The sequence below is a fragment of the Lycorma delicatula genome, chromosome 12 (genome assembly GCF_047948215.1).
Source record: "Lycorma delicatula isolate Av1 chromosome 12, ASM4794821v1, whole genome shotgun sequence".
Classification (NCBI taxonomy): Eukaryota; Metazoa; Arthropoda; class Insecta; order Hemiptera; family Fulgoridae; genus Lycorma; species Lycorma delicatula.
The window spans coordinates 49,175,118-49,201,889 of NC_134466.1; the positions used below are offsets into that span (position 1 = coordinate 49,175,118).

Sequence of the window (26,772 nt, forward strand, 5' to 3'; positions counted from 1 at the left end):
TGATATTACTGTACCGTTCATGCTTCAAGGTCCAGAGGAATGGAAAGCGATTGAAAAACTTGCAAGGGACATTCTATCAAAGAAAGAAGACTATTGAGATTGGGTCAGAGACGTGGAGTTTTGAAAAAGAAAAAAAATTAAGATCGAGTAGAAGTTGCTGTGGGGGGGCAGGAATGACATATTCAGGCTCGGTTCAGCCTTCACCAGTGGTTAGAGGGAGGCAGAAGGGTATTAATCAAAATTTATAGATCGAGTTCTGGTCCCTGGAGGGGATCCAGGAACTACATAGTAAGGCCTGGTTAACTCCCCTCTGGTGATTAGAGGCAGGCAGATGGGAAAGGAAGTAAAACACGATATAAAAGATCCAACCGGCAAGCCAACCTGCCATACCGATATTATGCCAGCGAGCAGAAAGGCTCATTTAAGTTACAAGGACACTCAACTGGGCTGAGTCATGCTTAATTGCAAATCCAGCCCATGTGAGTAGGGATTACAAAACAAAAGACTGAGAGTAATGGAAATGTATGTTTTAAGACATATTTGTAACTTAATTAGTAATGACAAGTTTAAAAAAGATGCAGTTACAGTGAAGATGAAACCCTACAACATTCACATGATATTAAATTGATACGAGTTTATGAGGTATATTTAAAAGAAAAGGTGCTGAACTGGAGACCATCCAAAAGAAGTTAGATTGATGCCCAAGACTTATAAAATGATTACGTTTTAGAGCAATATATAAATGAGATAGGACATGATTAGTAGAAATGAGGAGACTGATGTTTGCTTACAAAATATGCTGCATTATATAGTTTAACTAACAAAAAATGTTTCTGAAAAATAATTTTATGAGGTTATTATTGACATGAAACAATAATAATTGTTGCCAAACAACCAAATTTTGAATTTTACATTCATAATTTTCACTACATTTCAGAACATTAAACATTTTCAAAATGACACTTTAAAATTGGCACAACACTGTGACTTATAACACACACTTCAACAAAAAAAATTATTTGTGAAGTTCAATAAAATAAAGAAAAAAAATGGATAGAACATTTGTTCCGGATAAAAGTCAATATGATTTTGATTTTGAAAAAATGCCGGGTATGCCATTGTATGCTCTATGTAAGTAAAAACAATTTATCAAAGATACTAAATTAAAAAAATATAAATTATTATATAATAAGTTGGTGTATTTCCAAGGTATATACATTGTACTCATATTTAAAGACTCCTTTAGGAAAGTATATTATGTTGAAAAAATATGATTTATTCTTGTGGTATTTATTCCTAAATTTATAATTCTGAAATTGATCTTGTATTGTACATCTATGATTAGATACAATATATATAAAATTGAAATTAGCTAATAGGAGGTATGAGACATACAGTCAGAGGGTTTACATGTTTTGCGTCCATGAGCCCAGGCAAAATTGCTACCCCTATGTTCCCCACCTATCCCATCCCTCCCCCTCAGCTATCCTCCTCTTGGATCCAATTTTTAACTGGATCAAATTATTCAAACTATCCTCCTAAATCACCTTCATTAATCATAAAAGTTTGTAATCATTTTATAACAACATAAATTATAAACAGATAAATACTACTGGATCTCAGATTATTTTTTAATTTGATAGTGTTAAAAATGATCTTTCAACTGCACAATTTGTTGTTGGTGTGCATAAATACACTTTAAGCACATGCTTATCTTAAGATGTAAGTTCTGAAGATTTTTTACTACTAGAAATCTGTTACAATAGTGACATTTTTTCAGCATTGGTATTGTCTAATTTGTCTGCAAGACATTTAAAATACCTTTTAAATGAAGACATTCAACAAAAAAAAGATGAAAATTCTTCAATGTCAGTTGCATAAATTTTCTGCAAAGAAGATACTGTTATGCTGATTTCTTTTGAAGCTGCATAGAGTTAAGAAGGAGAATATGCTGAGAAACTCAGTATAGACAGTGATGCTTTTGTTTACATCCAAAAGAAGCTTACTTAGGATCATATCAAAGCTTTCTTGAAAACTATGGTCTGTATTTTTTTCTTCCTCTCTTCTCTTGGTTCAGATTCATCGAAGAACTTCTTCCATTTTCTTGCTCTTTTAGGCCTATCTTCTACACATTTACCATTGAATTCAGTTTCAAGAATAGTTTGGATAGTCTTACTTTCTTTTCTTCAGCCATCTTATAAAAGTTAAACAGACCTTTCAGTTCATCCACAAATGCAATCAGAGATTTTTATATCACAAGTAAAACATACCAAAAAACCAACACGTACATGCCAGTAGTGATGTATTCGTATAGAGTTAAGAAGGAGAATATGCTGAGAAACTCAGTATAGACAGTGATGCTTTTGTTTACATCCAAAAGAAGCTTACTTAGGATCATATCAAAGCTTTCTTGAAAACTATGGTCTGTATTTTTTTCTTCCTCTCTTCTCTTGGTTCAGATTCATCGAAGAACTTCTTCCATTTTCTTGCTCTTTTAGGCCTATCTTCTACACATTTACCATTGAATTCAGTTTCAAGAATAGTTTGGATAGTCTTACTTTCTTTTCTTCAGCCATCTTATAAAAGTTAAACAGACCTTTCAGTTCATCCACAAATGCAATCAGAGATTTTTATATCACAAGTAAAACATACCAAAAAACCAACACGTACATGCCAGTAGTGATGTATTCGTATGGCATGATTGTATCTGTTCACTAAGAGTTAAACTTATTGAGAATGTCACCTCATAAGGCTGGCATAAACAAAGTTTCAGTGCAAATAAGTTTTCTTTAAAGCCCTTTGGCTGTGTTCTTTTTTTTCATTTTCATCTTGACTGTTAGTTATACTTTTGAGAGCTTTTGCAACTGCCTCAAAATCTCTGTTGAGATTTTTTCATGCTTCTTCCTTGGCCGACCATCTTGTTATGCTCAGTAGTTTTCTTATCACCAGGCTTGAAAAATGATTCTAGCATGTTCCATTGATGGGTCAATGAAGAAGAAAATTGTAAGAGGCGTTTAACAAATCAAGGAATGGTCTAGAAAGATAATAACATTCTGCCTCACTAGATCTCGCCAAATTAAGGAAATGGGCAGAGTACAGCATATAAAATATAAATGAATTTGCTTCTCTTAGTCTAGTTTGTATTCGAGAATAGCCTTATTCGACACATTTGAAGCATTATCGAGCAGTTGTCTGCAGCAAATAAAACGTGAGCCTTAGGAAATTCAAAAACTGAATCAACATGTTCTCTTTATTTTTAAAAATCTATAAAGTGTTCAAGATATCCAGACTCATTCACATACCTTAGTGAAAGATAACTGGTCATTATGTGTAACATCAGATAGTGGCTGGTTTTCTTTGCACCCTTGCAGTGTGTAGGTCTGCAGAGGGAGTTTGATCATGGTAGGATCCCGGGTGGCAACCCACCGGGTTGGTCTAGTGGTGAACGCATCTTCCCAAATCAGCTGATTTGGAAGGCGAGAGTTCCAGCGTTAGTAAAGCCAGTTATTTTTACACGGATTTGAATACTAGATCGTAGATACCTTTTTAGGTGAATTTTACAAGAGCCTGGTGGTTACATGTGATGTGTATGGTGAAGCATTATTATATTGCAGAATTATTGGCTCCGTGGGATGTCGAAGACAACACATGTCTGCTAAGGTATTGCAGTTGACCCTGCTTCCAAGTAATCAGTCTTGTACACATGTCTGGAATTCGAAAACTTTCAACAAAATTTGTTTTGAAAAGGGTTAGGTTTTAATTTTTTCATTGAAAAAAGAAAAGTATATTATTAAAAAGGAAGTCGTAATCAAAGTAATGTTATTTTAGACTCATTGACAAAGCTATTGTACTCAAATCCATAACAACAGGTAGTGACAGTAAATGAGAGGACATGGGTCAACAATTTTTGGAATGCCAGTCAGTAATGGGGGAATCAACTACAAGGTGCTTTGTGTGACATTTTGTTCTCCTGTTATGTTCCAGTATATGTTACATTTCAGTCGCCTCTTATATTTGTTTTCTTAGTGATATTAAACTTTCAAAACCTCATATGATTATTTAATAAAGGTCTGAAGAAAAAAAAATGAATTAACAGCAAAAATTTGTTTTTGAGTATAAAACTGCTTTTTTTAAATTTAAATATAAGATTATGTTCACTGGTTTTGTCTATTAAGTTATTTTGTACATTAGTCATTCTATTAATTTATTTATAACTAATTATTTATAATTATAAAAAACTTATTATGAATAAAAAAAACCATTATTAAATTTGAATTTCTTAAGAATAAATGAACAGTTAAAAAATTAAGCATTTTAAATAAATGTGGTCACAGATTTGTGGGAGAGATGATGGGGATGAGAGCAGAAGAGTACTGAATCATTGTTTTTCAGAGTGAATGATAATTCAGATTTATGCATTATTATTGTGCACTGAACAAACAGCAGTGCCAACTGTAAATATATAAGCAATAAATAAAATATTTGTGAAAATTTCAAAACTATATATGTGAGTTAAACTTACTTGCTAATAAACTAAACCAAACCAGTTTGATTCAAACTACCAACTAAACAAAAAATACATAAAACAGATATTTCCTATTGTTAAGTGTTTTGGCATAGATCGTTGGCAAATAAGTTAAGCAATGTGATTTATAAATTACTTCTCGACTTATCATATAATGTTTTTTATGCAATTATCAAGTACTAGAGTTGATCATATGTGTTGGTTTATTCACTCTATATGTTGACATTAGTAAAACGTTTATTATTCTGAAGAATTAGTTCAATTAAGCATTCACTGAGTTTATTATTACAGATCGGTTAATTATTTTACTGAAAGTTTATTCAGCTATGTTGTGTAATATCTCCATCGAATTTGTTTGATATTGCTAGTGATAGTAATCATGAATATTAGGGGAGACTAAATAAACATTAAGAACTGTGTATCTTAACTGAAAGGTAACTTTTAATTTAGTATGTGAGGATTTTGACTTTTCTTTTTTTACTGACATTTTTATTTTGGCTATTGACAGTTTACATAGATTATTTTTTTGAAAGTTATTTTCAAGTATATTGTCTATAAATTGTGTGATTTAACGAATAAAATTTGTTTTTATTATTTATTTAAATTTTAATCTTTGAATTTGGACACTGGTGTAAGAACTTGCATTTACTGAATCTGTTATTACTAAGTTCATATTTTGTTTATTACTAGTTTGACAGTTTTCAGAAACATCTGGGGTTAGTTGGAACAAAATTTAGCAAGATATATTTAATTAGGTTTTGTCATCTCTTCAGTGAAACATTAAGACAAACATGAAAATCATATGAGTATGAAACATGTATGAATGTTTAATGGTGTTTATTGAATAAAAATTTCACAGTAGTATAATTATTAGTTTAATCTAATATTTTTTTTGATATTATTAATATATTTTATTTAATCTTTTTTATTATTTGTGTTTTTATTTTGTAGTGCCAAGAAAAAAAGAAATTAAAAAACCAGAAAAATTTACATATGAAGATATTACATGCAAACGTAAGTACATATTTTATTTTTTTAAAGTTTCTATGTGCAGTTTTTGCTAAGAAGTTATTTTCTATTTAAGCAATGTAATAGATACTTCCTGCTTTTGTGTGTGGGATGGTAGTGTAACTTTGTTAATTTTTAGTATGTAATTATTTTAATTAAGTAGTTGATAATGCAGATGAAGATTGGGTAAGTGCTATTATAAAGTTACTATTTTTATTCTCTACCTTGCCTGGATTTTAGTGGTTTAAAAAATACATATATAAATATTACATAGATGCCGTGTAGTAATTTTTGAAGAAAAAAAGTTAATTTTTATATTTTTGATAAACTTTTCTAAAAAATTGTTTTATTTTAATAAATGTAATATTATTTTATCGTACAATTCTCCTTTTTTTTTTTTGTTTCAATTACAAAATTAATTTCTTTTAATTTTTTTCTAGCTCTTAACCTTTGTCCACTTCCATTTGATGCAAGGTATCAATCTGAAATCAGCTTTAAAGAGCAAGAAATAATAAATCGCTGCAAGGGCATAATACCACCCCCTTCTGTAAGTTTTTTTTACACTTTGTAGATTTTGTGATTGGGCAGCATTGTATCATAAATTGAACTAACATACATAGTTGGTATCATTTTGGTTGATGTTGATAAAACAGAAAAACTTGTCAAATTGATGAAAACAATTAAAATTTATTATCTATTCTTTTTCATTTTTTTAAAGGAATCGTACATGCTTTAATGTGATGTATTACAAAAAATTACTTTTTGAGAAATAAAAAGTAATATTTAAAATATTACTTCTATTTCTATTTAAATATTACTTTGATTAAAAATATTTAATTAATGTATTTAAATTTTGAATGTATTTACTTTATTACACCATTTTCAAAATTTTTGTTATTCATGTCCTTTATAGGTTTACTTCAAAATTTCATTGAAGGTTTTCATAGTTAAAAGAATTGCAGCAATCTGTTGGCTGTATTTATTAGGTGATAATGTTAATTCTGGTTGTTCACCTCTAAAAAAAAAATGTACAAGTTATGATTTCACAACTAAAGAAAAATAAACTTGAGAAGCAACTTGATCTAAAATGATTTTTTTTTTAATCATTGCTTTTATTAAATTCTGAGGATGTTTTATGAGTAAACATATTCAGATAACTTCATTGCTGGGTGAGCAGTAAGGCCAGTAGTGTGTTGTGTAATTACGTTTCTTATGCAGTAATATTTTTGAGTTAACTGATTAAATCCCACATGTATAATATAATATTTGGTTCCCATAAATGAAATTTAGAAAATAGACTGAATTCTATTTTGGTATTTAATTTATAAAAATCTAAGGTAACAGCAGGAAGTTAATAAGGAATTAAGTATTAATTAGATGAATGTACTATCCTAAAAATGGAAGCGATTTTGTTATTTAGGTTGTAAAATCACAAAGGATTCATGAAGTAGACTTCAAAGGAAGATTGACAAAAAATAAACTTGCTATCGAATATAGATTTTAGAAGAAAATGCTTGAAAATATTTATGTAGATTGTAATACTTATGGCAGTGAAATAGGGACAACATATAAAATAATAAGGAAAAGAATAGAAACCTCTGAAATGTAGGGTGTTAAAGGAGGGTATTGAAAATCAAATTTGACATAAGAATAACAAGCATCCTCATTTTACTTTTACATAATTTAATTGAAGAATTTTGACATGAAATGATTAAAGTTCCCATCAATGTCACCATCTGATTTGATGAAAATGCATCACCTATAAAACAACATACCAAGCCAGGTTTACTTCGGATGATGAAAATTGTAATTGTTTCCAATTGCTTTCTTTATTGAATATAAATTACCAAGAACCACTGAAATACATTTGATATTCAGCTGTATGAATAAAACTTCTCTCAATCACAGGAATTGGCTGTTTAATGAACGTGGGGAAAACATAGCTGTTATCATGGGAAAAACCCCTTTGGAATTCCCTATGTTTTGACAGATAGCTTGCCAAAATTTTAATAACTACACAAATGCTATTTGTCACACTGCAAAGTAAACAGTTGTCTCAGTTTTAACCTCACCATTTGAAGTGAATCATTGAAGAGCAAAACATATCTTCAGGTTTGGGAAACTGTAGTAATTGATGGGAGCCAAGTATGGCACAAGTGGAACCACTCTGGCGTTAAAGTCAGAAGATTAGGTGATTAGTCTCTATGGACGTTATTCATACATTTTATCTCAGAATCAGATTCTCTACAAGTTTTTTAAAACTTAAATTTGTTTATTATCCACTAAACATATATTTTATGTCAAATATAAAATAGTGTCTTTTGACCCAGTCTTTTGTCTTTTACCCAAGATTTTTTGAAAATTATAAAAAAATACAATTCTGGAACCTATTTTTTTTTTAATTTTTCAGGTCGGATGTCATACAAAACCATTAAATTGACACCCTAATTTGAGTCCCAAGAATTATGGACTGGCATAATTTGATTGAAGATGCAGAAATCAGAGTGAAATCTTTCATAAGCTGACACTCGCTAATGAACCATTTCTGAACCTCTGTTTACTTGTACTCTCTTGTTTACTTTAATCAGTAGAACATGTCCTGAAAGTTTGTTACATTCTTTGTGAATCATTCTGCATATATATGTATATAGTTTTTATTATTTATTTATTATACTTGTGGATTTCAGCAAATTTTGAGAAATTTGAAAATGTATAATTTTTTATTTTTTCAGAATCGAACACCGTCATCAACCAAAACTTGTTTATCAAAAACTAATTTTCCAAAAGATTCTATTGCATCACCGGCACAGCAAAATACGTTACAGTTACAAAAAACTAACTTTTCAAAAGATTTCACTGCATCACCAGCACAGCAAAATAAGTTACAAATGCAACAATCAGAGAAAAATCCACTTCATTTTTCACGCATAAACTCTCAACAGCAAATGATTAATGGACAGATGCCACAGATGAGCATGCCACAACAACTTACACAACCTTCAGTGGGTATGCCACAACAGTATCCATGCTCTCCAAGTGGACCACCAGCCAAAGAAATTATAACATCACAGTGCTGTTTACCACCATCACAACCATGCCCATGCCCTCCAAGTGGACCACCAGCTGCAGAGGTTATAGTATCACAGTGTTGTTTCCCATCATTATCACCACAACCACAGCCACAACAGACTCCATGTCCTCCTCCAAGTGGACCATCAGATAAAGAAGTTATAATGTCACAGTGTTGTTTGCCACCATCACCACCACCACCACAACCACAACAGACTCCATGTCCTCCAAGTGAACCATCAGCTAAAGAAGTTATAATGTCACAGTGTTGTTTGCCACCATCACCACCACAACCACAACCACAACAGTATCCATCCCCTCCAAGTGAAATATCAGGTAATGAAGTTATAATACCACAGTATTGTTTGCCACCATCACAATCACAACCACAACAGTATTCATCTCGTCCAACAGGATTATCAACTGAAGAAGTCATAATATTACAGTCTAGTTTGCCATCATCACCACCAAAACTACAACCACAACCACCACAGTATCCATGCCCTCCAAGTGGAGTATCAGGTAATGAAGTTATAATACCACAGTGTTGTTTGCCACAATCACAACCACAACAGTATTCATGCCCTTCAAGTGAACCATCAGCTAAAGAAGTTATGTCACAGTGTTTACCACCACCACAACCACAACAGTATACATGCTCTGCAAGTGAACCACCACCACCACCACAACCACAACAGTATACATGCTCTGCAAGTGAACCACCACAACCACAACAGTATACATACTCTGCAAGTGAACCACCGGCTAAAGAAACTATAGTGTCACAGTGCTGTTTACCACCATCACCACCATGCTCATACCCTCCAGATCTACCAATGGCAACATCTGGTTTATCAGGAAGTCTCCAACAACAGGTAACCAGTTTTTAATGTAATTAAAATAAAATATATTGTTAGTCACAAAGATGGGGGCAGAGGAACAAATGAGATAACTCATGAGATAAAAAGGTACAGCTAGAATGGTTTTTATATTATAACCCACTGGGTTGGTCTAGTGGTGAATGCGTCTTCCCAAATCAGCTGATTTGGAAGTTGAGAGTTCCAGCATTCAAGTCCTAGTAAAGTCAGTTTTTTTAACATGGATTTGATTACAACATTGTGGATCCGGTGTTCTTTGGTTGTTGGGTTTCAATTAACCACACATCTCAGGAATGGTCGAACTGAGACTGTACAAGACTACACTTCATTTACATTATTATCTGAAAGGTAATTACCAGAGGGTAAACAGGAAAAAGAAAGGTTTTTGTATTTTGTGTGAGCATTATTGAGCATTTGGCTTATATTTATTATTTTTAGAAATTTATTTAGACACATTCTTTCCATACTTTCAGCAGCCTATGTTAAAAAATGAAGATTTATATATACAGAGTGGCACAGAAAAATACAAAATTTTGAAAGTAGTAGCAGCAGCCCTGAGGAGCTGGTAGAAAGATGCAAGTGATATCCTTCTATGCACAACTTCCTGCCATTTAGTAATCATGGACCAGTGGGTTGGTACACAACGTGCATTTGCTGTAAAGGCATTTTATAAGAATGGTAAGTGTGACTGCTGCTCATCAGGAATTCCAACTTCGTTAGGATGTCATGATCATTTTCCATCTTGCCATGCCATCAAGACATGGGTTGAGAATTTCAAGGAGACGGGTTCAGCTGTAAAATGAAACCACCAGGAGGCCAACAAACCCCAGAAAACATTGAAGCACTTTAGGCCTCAACTGGATCAGCGTGAACTACGCACTGATGATCAGTAAGGAACCACTTAGCAGCATTGAACCTAAACCAAACAACCATCTGCTGAATACTCCATAATAATTTGACATTTCATTCTTACAAAATTCAAGTTTTACAGGAACTGAAACCATCAGATTACATGGTTCCATGAATTCCCATGGAAGTGTCTTGTAGTGCCATGCAAAATCTCACCATTTGCTTCCAGGAATGTATACATTCAAATGGCCATCATTTTATGGACAATGTTCTAGAAATTGAAATTTTTTGTGTTGGGACAATTAATGGCATGTAATTTACTTTTTTTTTTAAACAATAAATTTTTAAATTCATTTTTTTACTTTTGTGAGAGTTACTTCAAAATTTCCGTTTCCTAATGCTACACTGTATATTAAAGTTATCTTGAACTGTTAAGAAAGTGAGGATTTGTTATGCATGTCTGATTGATTTTGATTCTTGATATATGAGGGTAAGTCAATTATTATCCGCAATGTAGTTATAAATTTTATTGCAATACAAATAGGAAAGTCACATGTACATCATTTCTCAACATAGTCCCCTTGCATTTCAACACACTTGGTCTATCGTTGCACAAGATACCCTCTTCCTGATGCCCTCTCAAAAGAAGGTTTCCAGTTGAGCTGTGAGCCAGCAATGCACCACTTTTGTCACTGTTTCGTCTGAGGTAAATCAATGGCCCTTAATGCCTCTTTGTGTGCCTCTTAAGTGGTAGTCAGAAGAGGCAAGATCTGGACTATACAGAGGATGAGCCAGTACTTCAAAGTTGAGTTTCCGGAGCGTTTCAGCGGTGTTGGCAGCAGTATGTGGACGGGCATTGTCATGCAAAAACACAACACCTTTCGACAGCAGTCCATGTCCCGTTCGTTAACATAGCGATCCAAATGTTTTTGGCAGATGTCCAAGCCCGTTTGTTTATGCAACTGTGTGAGTTGTTTTGGGACCCATCTTACACAGACTTTATGAAACCCAAGTCTGTTGTGGATGATTTTGTAGGCAGAACCGTGACTAATTTGCAGACGATGTGCCACTTCATCAATAGTTACTCATCTGTGTAAGAAAACCATGTTACATGTACGCTCAATGATTTCCTCATTTGTGGCGGTAAATGGTCGTCCGGCTCCTTCATCATGCGTAACACTTGTGCGGCAATTTTTTAATTTTTCAATCCATTCGTAGACACTCCGTTGCGGCAACACACTGTTCTCTTACTGTACCAAAAGTTTTTGATAAATTTCGTCCCCTGATACACCTTCCAACTACAAAAAACGGATCACTGAACGTTGCTCTTCTTTGGTGCAAACAGAAAGCGGAGCAGCTGTGGTTAACGGCAGGACAGCAATAATGGAACTTAACCTAGCAGCATCAAACCTGCACAGACATAACAATTAAACCACGCATGCGTCATCTACGCAACATGACAGTACTACCAACAAGCAAAAATATAACTAAATTGCGGATAATAATTGACTTATCCCTCGTACGCTCATCACAAGTAATTAATGATGGTATCATTGAATGATACTATCACTGAATGTTCAGATAGAACTTCAGATTATAGTGTCAGTGTAATAAATGGTAGGCTACCAATATATGAATATTTAATTATACTTTATTTTACTATGTTAATTTATTTTATACAATTTTTTGTTTTGTTTAATTTTAAGAATGGAACTGTCTGTACCTCTACTGAAAACAGTTGTTCAGTTTGTGGAAATGAAATGATAAGTGGAACTGAATTTACAAGTCCGTCTGCAAATGTAAGATTTAAAAAAAATTATATTGTAACTGTAATAGTATCTAAAATAGTACAACATAGATTCTTTATGTTAAAATAATTTAATGTACATAATGTAATTTAACTGTACATTATATATACTAAAATATTTTAGTACAGTTTAGACAGTTAGGAAAATATGTAAAGAATGATCAATTCACCTAGAAGTAGGAAGCAAAGAAGGGATAAACAAATATGCAGAATAAGACATCGACTAATATACAGAGTGTTCCATATAAAACGCAACCCATCAATCACTAATCGATGAAATTTCAAAAGTCAAGCATGCTCCCCTACTCGTTACTGAAAGGACTCGTCCAACATCTGAACATCGCGGCGACGCAGTAGAACACTACCGATAAGTAACCGATAGTAGAAGTAGAACGATACCATAAGTAACAACAATGCAATCATAACGTTCAGTGTATTGCTAGAGACAAGATGGTGTTTTCGCTAGATGATGTTTTCATTGTTGAGTCGTACTTCAGTACAAAATCAGTGGTTGCAGTGCAAGATTTGTTTTGCCATAAGTACTCGGATAAACCAGCTCCTAACAAAACATCAGTATTAAGGTTAGTCGCAAAATTTAGAGAGACCGGTTCTGTTAATAATAAGGAACACAAAAGATCTGCGTCAGTGTTGAATACAGATACAGTCGCTGAAATCAAAGACCGATTACTCGCCTCGCCAAATAAATCGATCAGACGTTTGTCTGCTGAAATTAATTTGTCTAAATCGACTGTTCATCGGGCGACCAAACGATTACAATTACGACCTTATCGCATTCAAACGATTCATCGACTTCTTGAGCCCGACAAAGTAAAACGGCTACAATATTGTCAACGGTTCCGTCGATTTCTGCGTGAGGGAGGGAATTAATGTTATGGATTCGTTATTTTTCACAGATGAAGCACGGTTTCATTTGGATGGCTACGTAAACAGCCAAAACAGTAGAATTTGGAGCGCTGAAAATCCCGAAGTTTATCACGAAAAACAATTACACCCGCAGAAGTTGGGCGTGTGGTGCGCGATATCGCGGAAGAAAATAATCGGTCCTATTTTTTTCGAGTACAACAGAACGATATCAGGATATTTTATTTCAGTTCATCGCACTCTTGGAAGAGGAAGACAGACACTGCTGGCTACAACATGACGGTGCGACATCGCACTACGCAGGTTCAACTTCTGTTTTCGTTGAGAGGAATTCTTTGGTAATCGTGTTATCGGTCGAGGCTTGTGGCCACCAAGATCTCCAGATTTGACTGCGGCGGATTTTTTTCTACGGGGTTACCTCAAAGAAAAAGCCTACAGCAACAAACCACGAACAATTGAAAGTCAATATTGAACAAACTGTATTAAATATCCAGCCACAAACATTGAAAAAGTTGCAAGAAACGCTGTAAAAAGAATTGAAGCTTGTATTCAAGAAGATGGCGGCCACTTCCAATATTTACTCTAAATGTAAGGTAATGGATGGTAATAATAATAATTACCTTTCACATGCCTTTTTATTATTTCAATACCTACCAATATAAGGTTGGGTTGCGTTTTGTATGGGACACTGTATAACAGCCAAGTTTAAATTCTTGTATGCAGGCTATAATACAGAATGTACAACAAAGAATATTAGGGTTTTAAAGCTATTTAATATATTTAAATTTTTACTTACCGTAATGAATGGCAAATAAAGTAAGAGTAATTCTTAACAGTTTTTCCTTGCATACCTTGTTACACGGCACACACATAACCGATAGGAGAGTTTGTTCCATATTTTAATTTAGTAATGGAAATAGCAATTAAAATTTAGTAATGGAAATGACAGCTGCTTCAATCTTATCTCAAATTGGATAGATTATTAGTAGTAACAGAGACACATACACAAGTTCCGTAATAAAACCCCAAATTAAAAAACCAAATGGAATCAGATCGGATGACCTGCAAACAATTAATTGGCCAGTGCAAACAAGCTCTGCCATCTGGTCCATGCTTACAAGTCCAAATGATGCAAGTAATTCTGCTATTTCATCGTCTTATTTTAAATCGGTCTTGAATTCCAGAGCTCTAATAAGTTAACTGGTAAGCTTTATTCACATAGGCATTTACTTAGGCAGTCATGGAGAAAATAAAACCAATTTTGTAGGTCTAAGTAATGAAATTTTGTTGTGGAAATGCATTCCAGAAAAGCTTAAAATGTATTGAGTCTTCTGCACGTTGATTTGGAAGAAAATGTAAGGAACTTTCAAGTGAAGTTCAGGTTAAGGTTAAGTAATAAACACAGCTAAGAAACATTCGTTTAATAATATTTATAAGATTAATAAGCACTTTATTGACTTTGAAAAATTGTAAGGTTTTTAAAAACATTACAATTTTTTAAAGCAAAAGAATTCTCCTAGAAAGGATGAAACAAGAGTGGTGACAGCTGTATTTAGTTAGTAAATTTCGGTAGCGTAGCAGTGGAAGTAGCTTTAGAACAAGGAAGTATTGTAATCGCGAAAAATTTCGGTTTTCAGATTTCAACGGAAATATCTATTTTGACCATCCCTGAATCCATTTTGACTAGTTTCGGCATGACGTATATGTACATATCTTGCATAACTCAAACAATTAGCCATAGAATGTTGAAATTTTTGACTTTTTTTTAACTGTAGTAATAAGCCATCATTGAGAAACTTTTAAACAATATACCATAAGTGGTACTTATTTTCATTGGTTCCAGATAATCAAATAAAATTTTAATTAATGAAATATTTGGATCATAGGGGAAGGCACATCGGTTCGAATGCTTTTTTAACTTTTTTTTGTTTTTTTAATTTAAATATATTAATTTATTAATAATTATTAACCTCTCATTGTAAAAAATGTATTTAAATATGGAAGCAACCATCTTACTGGATATCTGAGAGATGTTTTAGGAAGAAATGGGGTTCTGCATAGTTAAAAGAAAAACTACATTATGGTGGGTTTTTAATTTTTGTCTGCCACCTTCAATCCGTTGTATTGAATCAAACTTAATTTCTTTAAATAGAAAGGTGGACTTATGACATCTAATTTCAATTTAAAATTATACGAGAAAAACAATGCAATTTTTTCATTATAATATCACGATACTCAACTCTGCAGTCAAAATCATCTTACAAAAGTCCTTTCACCAGGTGAAATTTATTTGTTTTAAGAATTTTTGAACTGAAAAATAACTGACAACAGCTTTCTGAATCGATGAATGGAGGCTTTCAATAAAGATCTGTAATACATCTAATGACTTTGCATCAGTTATGATAGTTTCTGGTTTGCCGGTGTGAGGACGATTCTTTACAGTACCGGTTTCTTTCACTGTACTGTCTTCATTAGTCAATTTACTATTATTAAATCTATTATTAAATAAATCACATACCTCTTGTAAAGACTAAACTCGTGTCACCATACCTGTACATCAACAACAGAGTTATTCTTTCGATTCAGTTCATATTACATTGAAAACAGTGCAGCTTGTTAACTCCTCATTTCACCTTTTTTCTTCAACATATTTGTAATGGTAAAATTTAATAGTGCTTGTAAAAATTAAGTTGTAGGACTCGCAGTACAAATTTTGTTCGGTGAAAGGTTTATTATTTATAAGTTTCCTCATTCATTTATTTAGTTTTATTAAATATTAAATCTTCAAATAATAGTGCCTTTTTTAAGAGAAATCGAAAGAATAACTCTGTTGTTGATGTACAGGTATGGTGACACGAGTTGTCTTTACAAGAGGTACGTGCCTTCTCTTAAAGAAGGTACTATTATTTGAAGATTTAATATTTAATAAAACTAAATAAATGAATGAGGAAACTTATAAATAATAAACCTTTCACCGAACAAAATTTGTACTGCGAGGCCTACAACTTAATTTTTACAAGCACTATTAAATTTTACCATTACAAATATGTTGAAGAAAAAAGGTGAAATGAGGAGTTAACAAGCTGCACTGTTTCAATGTAATATAAACTGCATTGTAAATTTTGTTGTATTGTTGTAAATTAACAGCTAGCATTAATTTACTCAACTAAATTTGTAATACATGTTTTAAGTATTTTCAGTTGATTTGTTTCATTTACTTTAAGTAACAAATATCAATTGATATAGCCGTTTAATTAGTTGCGTTGTTAATTATTAGTTATTATTATTATTGTAAAATATGATGGCATCATTGTTTAAAGTTTGTTGTATGGATTATGAATGTAAAATGCAGTAAAATTGTAGCTGCACCTTTTTTATTGTTAACATGATTTTTCCTTAATTGCAACTTTGAATGCTTATAACTCAATAATGAAGGCATTAACAGAAAAATGGGTTTCACCATTATTTTTTTTGTAAAATTTGAAGTCGAAATCATGTCATATGCACCCACCTTCCTATTTAAAAAAATTAAGTTTGATTCAATATGGTGTATCCAAGATGGCAGACAAACATTAAAAACCCACCAAAATGCAAATTTTTTTAACTATGTAGAACCACATTTCTTTCTTCCTCCAAATTATTATTTATCACTCTATATTTTTTTTATCATTAATTGTTGTCTTATATATTAGTCTTTTGTTTCATTTTTAAGAATGGAGAATTTTGTGTAACGTGTGGCGGAGAAAAACTTAACTATGAAAACGGAAATGCAAATGAATTTGAAAATGTCAATGCAAATGTAAGTCTTGTAATATTTTATTAAAAATGGTAATAGAGACCCTAAATGCCATTTTCCATTTTTTTTTTTTTTATTATGCATCATAAACTGAAAATAGCCAGCTAAGTGTTGTTTGCAAAAATTGTATAACAATGGACTATTACTTAAAGAAGAAAATTAAATAGAACATTAAAGTATGTTAGTATCTTGGTAAAAATGATTCCTATTGATAATTATGAAAAAAAAGATTCTACTCTAAGTATAATTTTAAACCAATCAAATTCACTGCATTCAGCACGCACTAATGGTCAGAGTTAAAAATAAAAAAAGTTTAAGAAAAAGGCAAACCATCTGACCATTTATTTGTATTATTGTTCATCTATGCAGTTAACATATTCTGTATAGCTTCATTGGCCCTTTCAATTTATAAAATGCTGAAAATTTGATTGAATTTTTTTATGAATGCGGTGAATTTAATTGCCTCCAATAATGGTGAATAACAAATATAATTTGTATATTTAACATTAATTACAAGAGGTTAGCAAGTGTAGGTTATGTTTGACATAAATTTAAATTTATCTTAGAGATTGGTAACGGGTGATTTTTTTTAAATTTCTAGTTATTGTTTTGACTCCCACTGGAACTCAGGACTGTCGACATGTACTGGTGAAGGTCCGAATAAGCAAATATTTCTTTCTTTCACCGACATATTTGGTATGTGTCGACTCACCGTAGAATATCAACATTTGTCAAGTATTGGTATTTCACAGTAACATAGACACATTGTAATTAAAATGAGTCGATCGAGACTCATACACTGGCAAAAACATTGCCAATTAAATAATTGATGCATCTTTTTGTAGTCTTGAAGATGGTTCAGTCTTATTGTTCCAGTATGCAACAATATTTTAAGTTCAACTACTATCAGTTCTTTTTATATCTGATTTTGGATCTTTGGGGGCAATTTGTGAACCTTATCTATTAGTTTTTTATCAAGTGTCAAAATAGTTAATCAGTTGTGGGTCTGCAACAAATGAAAAAGAATTTTATTTTCCCTGGAAAATGGGATGTTTAAAACCTCTTAACAAAACCTGGATTTGGGACATTGTATAAATTCATTGCATGATACTTATTTTTTCTCAACAGTGACCCATCTAGTGTCAATTAGCAAAGAATTATATTTTTGTAATCATTATATAATAGTTAATATAAGCTTGTGAATATTTATGCACATTAATATCAATCCATTCTTCCAGTTGTTAATTTTATTGTGAATAATATATCTTTTTTATTTCTTTTTTTTAAGTATGGAAATGGCCGTAACTCAATGGAAGATGATTGCAAAATTTGTGGAAATCTATGTAAAAATGGAAATGCAACAAATGTATGTGAATCGGTAGTTCAATAATAATTAGTTGTAAGGCTCATAAATATTTATAAATAAAAGTAATAATATCCTAAATACAATTTTCTGTTTGTATGACAGCTAGTGGTATTTCTCCATAATATTCATTGTCCCCTCTCCATCGCTAACATTGGGGGTTGAGCTAAAAGTAAGTTTTCCCAGTGATAGAGTTAATAAAAATGATTTACACATAATTTTTCCAGCAAAGATTATCTCAGTTAATGAAATCGACTGAATCTTAAATCGACAGGATGAGGCAGTTCAGGCAGAGGCTAAAAAAAGTCTGGATTTATAGAAAACACAATGTCTGATAATTTCCAAGAATGAAATTATGTATGGCAGCAATCACATGAATGTTGTGATCATTCCATTCTGTTTTTCTTTAGCTTGTTATCCTTCCAGGAATCATTTGATCAACTAACTCTGGTAACTCTAAGTTCGAGTTAGACATGATCTTAGAGGTATCATCTTTTAACCTTATCCCTCTTTGTTCACTTCTTTCTCCTTCTACCGACCTTTCCGATGCAATTGTCAAGTTCCTCTTTTAACCACATGTCCTAATCTGTTTTTTCTTGGATATACGTACCCTTGTAAGTGGGATAAATAGGTAATATAGCTCTACTTTTGTGGAGCTATACTCTGGTTGTGATTGGAATCTGCTTGTCATTCTCTATATTTTATAATCTTCTTTGATTTAAAAAGAAATTAATTATGTATAATATTTAGCTTATTGTTACTATACAATTAAATACCTCTCTCGTGTACATTCAGTGGTTGGTATTGATACAAAAAAAAACAAATAACTGGTTTCAGATAAATCGCTGAAATATCTTAAGTTGATTTTAACTGTCCCTGTGTATGGGCCATATTCAAGATTCAGAAAATTATAGATGTTCTCCTAGTCTAAGAACCCTATGCTGTTTGTCACAAGAACCTATTGGTGCTGTTTGATCTATTATAAAACCTTTATTACATAGAAAAAATTAACATCACCAAAACAATTTTGTTATTTAAATGTTCTAATATAACTAGCTGAAACTTTTTTTTCCAAAAGATAGCGTTATTATTAATGAGCATGATAATGTTAATAATCATCTGCCATAGGTTGACAAAGTTTAGATGAAAGCTAATTTACCAAAAAATTCATTAATGTTTAGAGGACTAACAACCACTTTAAACCGATTTAATACTGTGCCTATTAAGGGAGGTATGATTTTTTTTGTCTTTGAAACCCCCTTTTTTTCCACCCTGTGATCCAATGGTTAGTAGGTTGGCGATATCCAAAATCTTTACTTAAATAAGTTTTTAGCCTTTATCCAAAGAATAGTAGGAACTTTAAATGAATTTTATATTTTACTTAAGAAAGTTATAGCAATATTTTTTTTTTTCAAAAAAGCCCACCCCATTTCCACCTCCATGCCCATTAACAAACTTGATCAGATTTTTGGTCATTATATTTTATGAATCAATTTGAAAGTGATTGGCACAAAATTACGGCAGTTATCGTGCCCACAAGAAAGTGAAATATATATATATATATATATATAAATTTTTCGATTGATTGTGGTTTTGGGGTCTGGGGATGTGAAAAGCAAAGATATGTCTAAATTTTCTGGAAGTCGAATCATTGTACCCATTACAATAGGTAGCTTTCTTATGAAATCTACCTAAAATGATTTTTTTTTACATGATCTACCAGCAACAACTTTATGTTCTGTAGTTTCTTGTAAATTTTTTTTGGTAAATCTATCTTTTGTCTAAACTTTGTCAACCTATGACAGATGACACTCCCCTTCTTGAGGCTCTTTCAGAAAGTAGGAATAAGATATCAAGATACACAATCAGTCAGATAGATCATTATTTGGCTCCTATATACATGCATCAAGCAGACTGAAGTTAGAAAATAAAAAAATGTAAGTTATCCTTGTTTTGTATTTTATTAATGTGCAGCTTTTACTAAAAAGAATATTCACCTTTTATAAAAAATAATATTCATAACCAAGCAAGACAGAACTTCTTTCTTCTTTCTTTCTTTTCCTGTTTAGCCTCCGGTAACTACCGTTTAGATAATACTTCAGAGGATGAATGAAGATGATATGTATGAGTGTAAATGAAGTGTAGTCTTGTACATTCTCAGTTCGACCATTCCTGAGATGTGTGGTTAATTGAAACCCAACCACCAAAGAACACGATCTAGTATTCAAATCCGTGTAAAAATAACTGGCTTTACTAGGACTTGAACGCTAGAACTCTCGCCTTCCAAATCAGCTGATTTGGGAAGAGGCGTTCACCACTAGACCAACCCGGTGGGTTAGTTTTCTGAATCTACTTTCACTTATACTAACATATGATTTATGACACGGATTTTCCATCATATTTTGAAAAATGTAGGGTATCTAACGGTAAGTTGTAATACTTAATGTGGTTAATGTAGGCCTATTGTATTTTCAAATCATCTTCTAACATCACTGTTGTTACATTTATACATGTTTTTTTAATAAAAATTTCTGAAAACATTATTTTTTTCTGAATAAAAAGAGACAAACCTAGAATCTCCCACTAATCCTCATATAGGTGTGTTATGAAGCAGTTCAGGAAAAATCATAAGGAAGTCTTGATAAATTTTGCAATAGCTTGTAGTCTAATGAGAAAACGTAGTGTCCTTAAAACATGGAAAGTAATGTTTGATAAGAGCTTGTACAATCCAAGTTTACCTACCCCAATTTAGTCTTGGGAAATCTACCTTTGCCTTCTGGTGTGCCAAAAGGAATTTTTTCTATTTACAGTTTATATGATTGATAGATATTTGCCTTTATTAAGGAAATAAATACTAGTGATGCCCACCTTTTTATAATTATTACATAGAGTAGAAAGTAAGATAATGCTGAATGAAGTTTTCACTTCATGATGCAAGTAAAATTTGTTTTTTTGTATGATAAAAAAATAATGTAATTAAGAAATTTTTTGACTTTTAATCAGTAAAACATTTTATATCAACTAATAAATAACACTGTTAATTATTAATTGTTATCTTTTTCTTTCATTTGATTTTAAGAATGGAAGTTGCTGTTGCTGTTCTGGAGGGAACTGTGCAAATTGTGAAAATTGAAATGGGATACGACTGAAAGAGGGACGGATCTAAATCAACATTAAAACGTAAATGCAGTTTAATATGACTCTCCAGCTCATGTGCAAATGTAAGATAATTTTTCTTTGTTTTAAAGCAGTCTTTAGTATAGTGTGCTACTACTTCATATTAATCTTTGTGTATGAAAAATGTGCATTAACTAAAAAAAAGAGAATATTTTTGTATGCATACTATTAAAATACATTTTAATGTAATTAACAGATGTATTACCATGTAATAAAGTTAAAAAGTTCTTATATATCAGGAAAGTATTTGGCAAAAAGAAAGATTTTGTAATGTTGAAGTAAAGAAGTAATAAATTTACAGAATAAGAAGTAAATACTGCTACCTTAATTACATTTTGACAATGATGGAGTTTCAGGACAGGTATAAATAATGATAAAATATTGTGTGTATCAAAAAGAATGATCTGATTTCAAACAGATATATTTCATAATAAAAATATTACATATACAGAACAAATTAAATATTATTAAAAATCCCTAAACTTCACTTAACAATTTTTCCATCTGCTGCACAGATAACATCAAGACAAATTAATTCCTCTGCATTGCATCACAGATGGTCTTTACAGAAGTTACTTCAGCTGTGATTCTGGCTTTCAGAACTACAAATCAGCAGGAAATGGTCTTAACATATGGTGGTCTTAACTCAAAATGATTATTGCTGTTTAGTAAAAAAAGATGGATTTTTAAAATTGCGTACGTGAAAAAATATATCAAAAACTTCACTTGACTTGATCACAATAATATTTAGTGAATGTAGTCTCTGCAAACTAATTCAACACTAACAGGTTAAGTTACACAAAAACAGTTCTGTGTTTCTGTGTCATGAATATTGTTACTTTTTCCTATCATCTTCCAGATAGATTAAGAATGTATCATAAAATCTTTACGTTTTCTCACTTACATAAAGAGTTTGTATCAGTTGCAACTAGTAAAAACTCCTGAAATGCAAGTGTCATATTAATACATGCGAAACACTCATATGGGGGATTGCAAGTTGTTGGCTAGCATGAATCAACATTTTTGGGCTTCACTGAAAAGCCTCTTGAATTTATTGTACATTTTTTCTTCTGAAGTGCATAATCACCCTGAACTCTTCTCCTAACATTAACATTAATCCTTCAAATTGTTTATACCAGCAATGAATGTTCTTGGCTGATGGTGGATCAGTCCTGAAATGCTGTCAAAATACACACTGAATCGTTATTATGAACTGTTTTGCTAAATTGTAGAACACAAAACACCTTCTGATGAAATTTAGGACAAGTTCATAATTGAGTGTTGTAATTCTACTTTCCCCCTTCTTTTGAACATTGTGTGCCCCAGTCTGAATTTGCAGCATCAATCCTTCACAGATTATCATTCAAGATTGTTTTATTACTACAATCCAGGCGATATCTGCTTTGGGTTGGATTTTTTCTATGATTGATAATTTTTGCTTTAATGCCTCTGGAATATCACCAGAAATGATTATTTCATTATGGTGCCAGTTTAAAACGATGTGCTTAAATTTTTATTAAACAAAATGTAAAACCATCACAAAAATATCCTTTTTTTTCTCCTATTTCCCTAGATAACTCAATAACTGTTCATTTTAGAGAAAAGATAGACAGAGAAAGAAGTTTTCTTATTAAATTTTACACACAATATCATTGGTTGCAAATCAAAAAATATGTTATTATTGATGCAAAAATAGCAATTTTTTGAGTACTTATTATATCCAGGACCTTCAGGTTTTGCCTCAAAGAACTTTTTGATATGATAATCAACACACCGAATTTCACAAAATTGGTCTGACAGTTTTTGCACAATAATTTTGCAATCTAGATTTTAAAAAAAAATGTGATTCTTCCAACTTGTGCAGAGCCTGAAATAGTCTTTAGATACTTGAAAATTTAATCATATGTAAAAGAGCACTCAAACTTTCAAATGAATTTTGAAAAATTTTAATTTGTTAATTGCCCTATGGAATTTTTCAATCTTACTTGCAATTTTAACAAACAAAATAGTTTTTTTTTTAAATCAACTTCTTGTAAGCTAAAAAGTTCAAATATCATACTGGCAAATGCAAATTATTGCCAAATATTGGTCTATTAATTTATCGATAATTTATTTCAAAAGTTGTACAATGGCGGTCAACTTTGATTAGTTATGTCTCTGGAGATAATTAACAAATCAAAACTTGTTTTAAAAAGAAGTGTTACTTTTTCCGAGTACTTTTAAGCTGTACTTTTTAAAATTAATTTGGATAAAAATTTATGAAGATATTTAATTTCTTTAAAAGCAAAAAAGTTGCAAGAAATTCTGTCTAAAAATTTCACTTTGAATATGTTTCTTCAATGTTAATTTAATCATAATTTATTATATTCCAAAAAATTTTTTTATCTATTTTTGTTTAATTCTATTTTTATTTTTGCAGAAATTATTTTGAGCCTCATGGTATCAATGAAACCAACTGGATCGCAGCACTTTGGTCACATGATGACCGTCATCTTGCATTTCTCTTTGCGCATCACCAGGAACCAAAATGATATACTAAATTACTGCAATCGTTTTGACTTCTGGTGACGGGGAAGTGAAAATCCAAGATGGCAGATGTCACATGAGCAAAATACAGCGATCCTATTAGTTAGTTGCGCAAAACTGGAATTTTTGTATTACTCTTCATATATATTTTTGGGCACAAATTCAGCCAACAGTAACAAAACATTTACATTTTCACAAAAATATGCACAGTATTACTATATAATTGTTTTAAATATATTGTGTTATTTTTTATGTTTTCTCTTTTAATTTATTTATTATTAATGATTTAATTTTTGTTTATTTTATGTTGGTAGATTGTCTTGAAATTTTAAACTAACATATTCTTTTTTTAAATCCTTGTCTTGGCTATGATGTAAGTTAAAAGACATTTTATGTGAAAGGATAATCTTTTATTTCCCCCAAAAGCAGTATAGAAACGATGTTCTGGCTCCAAAGTACTGTAGCTTAGGTGGAAAGCAGATTGATAATGGTGCCCACTGGGTTGGTCTAGTGGTAATCTTGTTTTTGGAAATTAGCTGATTTTGAAGTTGAGAGATTTTAAGGTATCCTAGTAAAGGCAGTTGCTATTATACAGATTTGAACACTAGATCATGGATACCGGTGTTCTTTGGCGGTCATGTTTCAATTAACCATGATCTCAGGAATGATCGACCTGAAACTGTACAAGACTTCATTTATATTTATACATATCATCCTCATTCATTCTCTGAAGTAATACCTTACAGTGGTTCCAGAGGCTAAACAGAAGAAAGAAGATTGATGAAGACGGAAATTATATTTATCCAAAATTCCTTTTGTAGATTTAAGTGTTTATAAAATATAATAATAATAAATAAATCTACACTATTACATAAAAAGGAAGAGGGTTTTTGTTTGTTTAGATAAACAAAAAAACTACTCGATCAAACACAACCAAATTTTTACCCATGTTTCTTGACATAATTGATGTTTTTTAGATATATTTCATCTCCAAAAATCAATATATATATAAATAAAATTATATGTAGTAACAGAGGTTGATACACAAACTTATGAATTGTATTACTAATGAATTGTGTGAGTCTCTATCACTGTGTGAGCTGGGTTTGAATTGAATGATTCGAATGTAGTAGCGGAGGTTGACACACAAACGTATGAATTGAGTCTCTATCACTGTGTGAGCTGGGTTTGAACTGAATGATTCGAATCAATCGAATGAATAATATTATAAAAATAATAGAATTATATTTATGTTAAATAAAATAATATTAAATAAATTTCTCTTTAACAATAATGGGCTTCCCATGGGGACTGCATGTGAGGCTAGAGTGGTGAGGTATGCACCTTGTGAAAGGCTAGACCAATCAACACCATCAATTGGTAACAAATGGGGTGCTGTTTTAGGAGGTGCAATGGGATGCTCTTATAATATCTAGGCAAACATTCAAAATTCAGATTGGTATTTGTTAGGTTGAAGGCTAACTTTTGCATGCATCAGGTAGTCTTGATCTATCAGATCATGATTATTCAGAAATGTGTGTATATATATATATATATATATATATATATATATATATATATATATATATATATAAATTTTGTTTGTTATTCCATTATGCAAGAACCGACTGACCAATTATTTTCAAATTTGCAGGACTCATTCGTGTTATCCCAGGGAAGGTTTTAAGCAATTGACCGAGGCCCTAGCTGCCTTGAAGGTTAAGATATTAAAAATATTCATTATTTCTTTGTCCCCAAGGAGGGTGAAGTTGTGAATTAAAGATATTCATTAAGGAAAAAATAGATTAATCGTTTTACTTCATTATGTTTCTGCCACATGGCAAAGAAATCATGAATTTTTTGTTGTCAAAGGTGTTTGTTCTTTAATCCTTTTTAGGTTTCTAAAGCCCGAATACTGTAATTATTATTTTTCAGTGTAATTCTCACAACCATGAGGATAACGTACAGTGCAGGGTTCCAAGGGGTGGAGTCCTTTGGGTAGACGTCCCCCTGGTAAATTGGGAATGGCGAGCTCTGTGGCCATGGGGAAAACTCCGAAGAGCCCCTGAGTTGACTCTGGGTTTCATCTGGCTGACCTGAGCCCAGGGTCCAGGTTCTGGCTAGGTGGGCCAGCTAGTAAAAAATGAAAAAAAAAAACATTGTCCAAAGAAGGGAGAAGGGTCTTATCGTTGCATCGAAGGGTCTGGGGATATCAAACAAAAAACAGACTAGTATTCATAAATACATACTAACATCCTTCTGAAATTTTTCAGTGTGGTGGGTCAACTGAGAAAAACGAGCGTCACCTGCTAACTTATAACACAGTTCATTCAAGAATCGTGTACGAAGAATGATACTGTCACTCTTTTGTGAACGGTCTCTGATGACGCTCATATTTAAATATTTCAATCGCAGATGATTGGATTTAACCGTTGAAAGTTTTAAAAGATTGGATTTTATTGTTAGTTTATTTTTATTATTAATAAAAGATTTAATCATTTGTGTATATTGCGTATACATTATTCTGCACCATTAAATAATTCATATAATATTGCGTAATTAGCTTCGCTTCCGTAGTTTATTCACGCACCGAAGCACTTGTTTTAATTTTTGTTTGTTTGTTTGTTTAAGGGAGGTTCATGAAACATCAAAATTGGAAAAATTCCAATGTGAAAAATTTGATTCGCAAATTTTACACAAAAAAACATTACATTTACATTAGCAAAACAAAACCACCAAAAGAAAACAATATTTCATTGTAAAAGTGTTAATGAACCTGCTTATGATAAAAACATTATGAAATCAAAAAAAAAATGTTGATTTTTTTTTTAATCAACCCTGAAAAGCATTCACAGGGCGAAGGTATCCCTTAAAAAAAATTGTTTGTCTCAA

At 31.8% G+C, this 26,772-nt stretch overlaps 1 protein-coding gene across 1 annotated transcript; it reads left to right on the top strand.

The window, feature by feature from the left end:
- The first annotated feature begins 1,049 nt into the window (after window positions 1–1,049).
- Window positions 1,050–24,082, top strand: LOC142332758 (uncharacterized). The gene is made up of 9 exons (XM_075379372.1): window positions 1,050–1,131; window positions 5,477–5,539; window positions 5,974–6,080; window positions 8,266–9,477; window positions 12,036–12,128; window positions 16,731–16,817; window positions 18,103–18,180; window positions 21,257–21,398; window positions 23,774–24,082. Exons 1-8 carry the CDS (start codon window positions 1,050–1,052, stop codon window positions 21,308–21,310), a joined length of 1,776 nt encoding a protein of 591 aa, XP_075235487.1. The 3' UTR covers window positions 21,311–21,398; window positions 23,774–24,082.
- The last annotated feature ends 2,690 nt before the right edge of the window (window positions 24,083–26,772 follow it).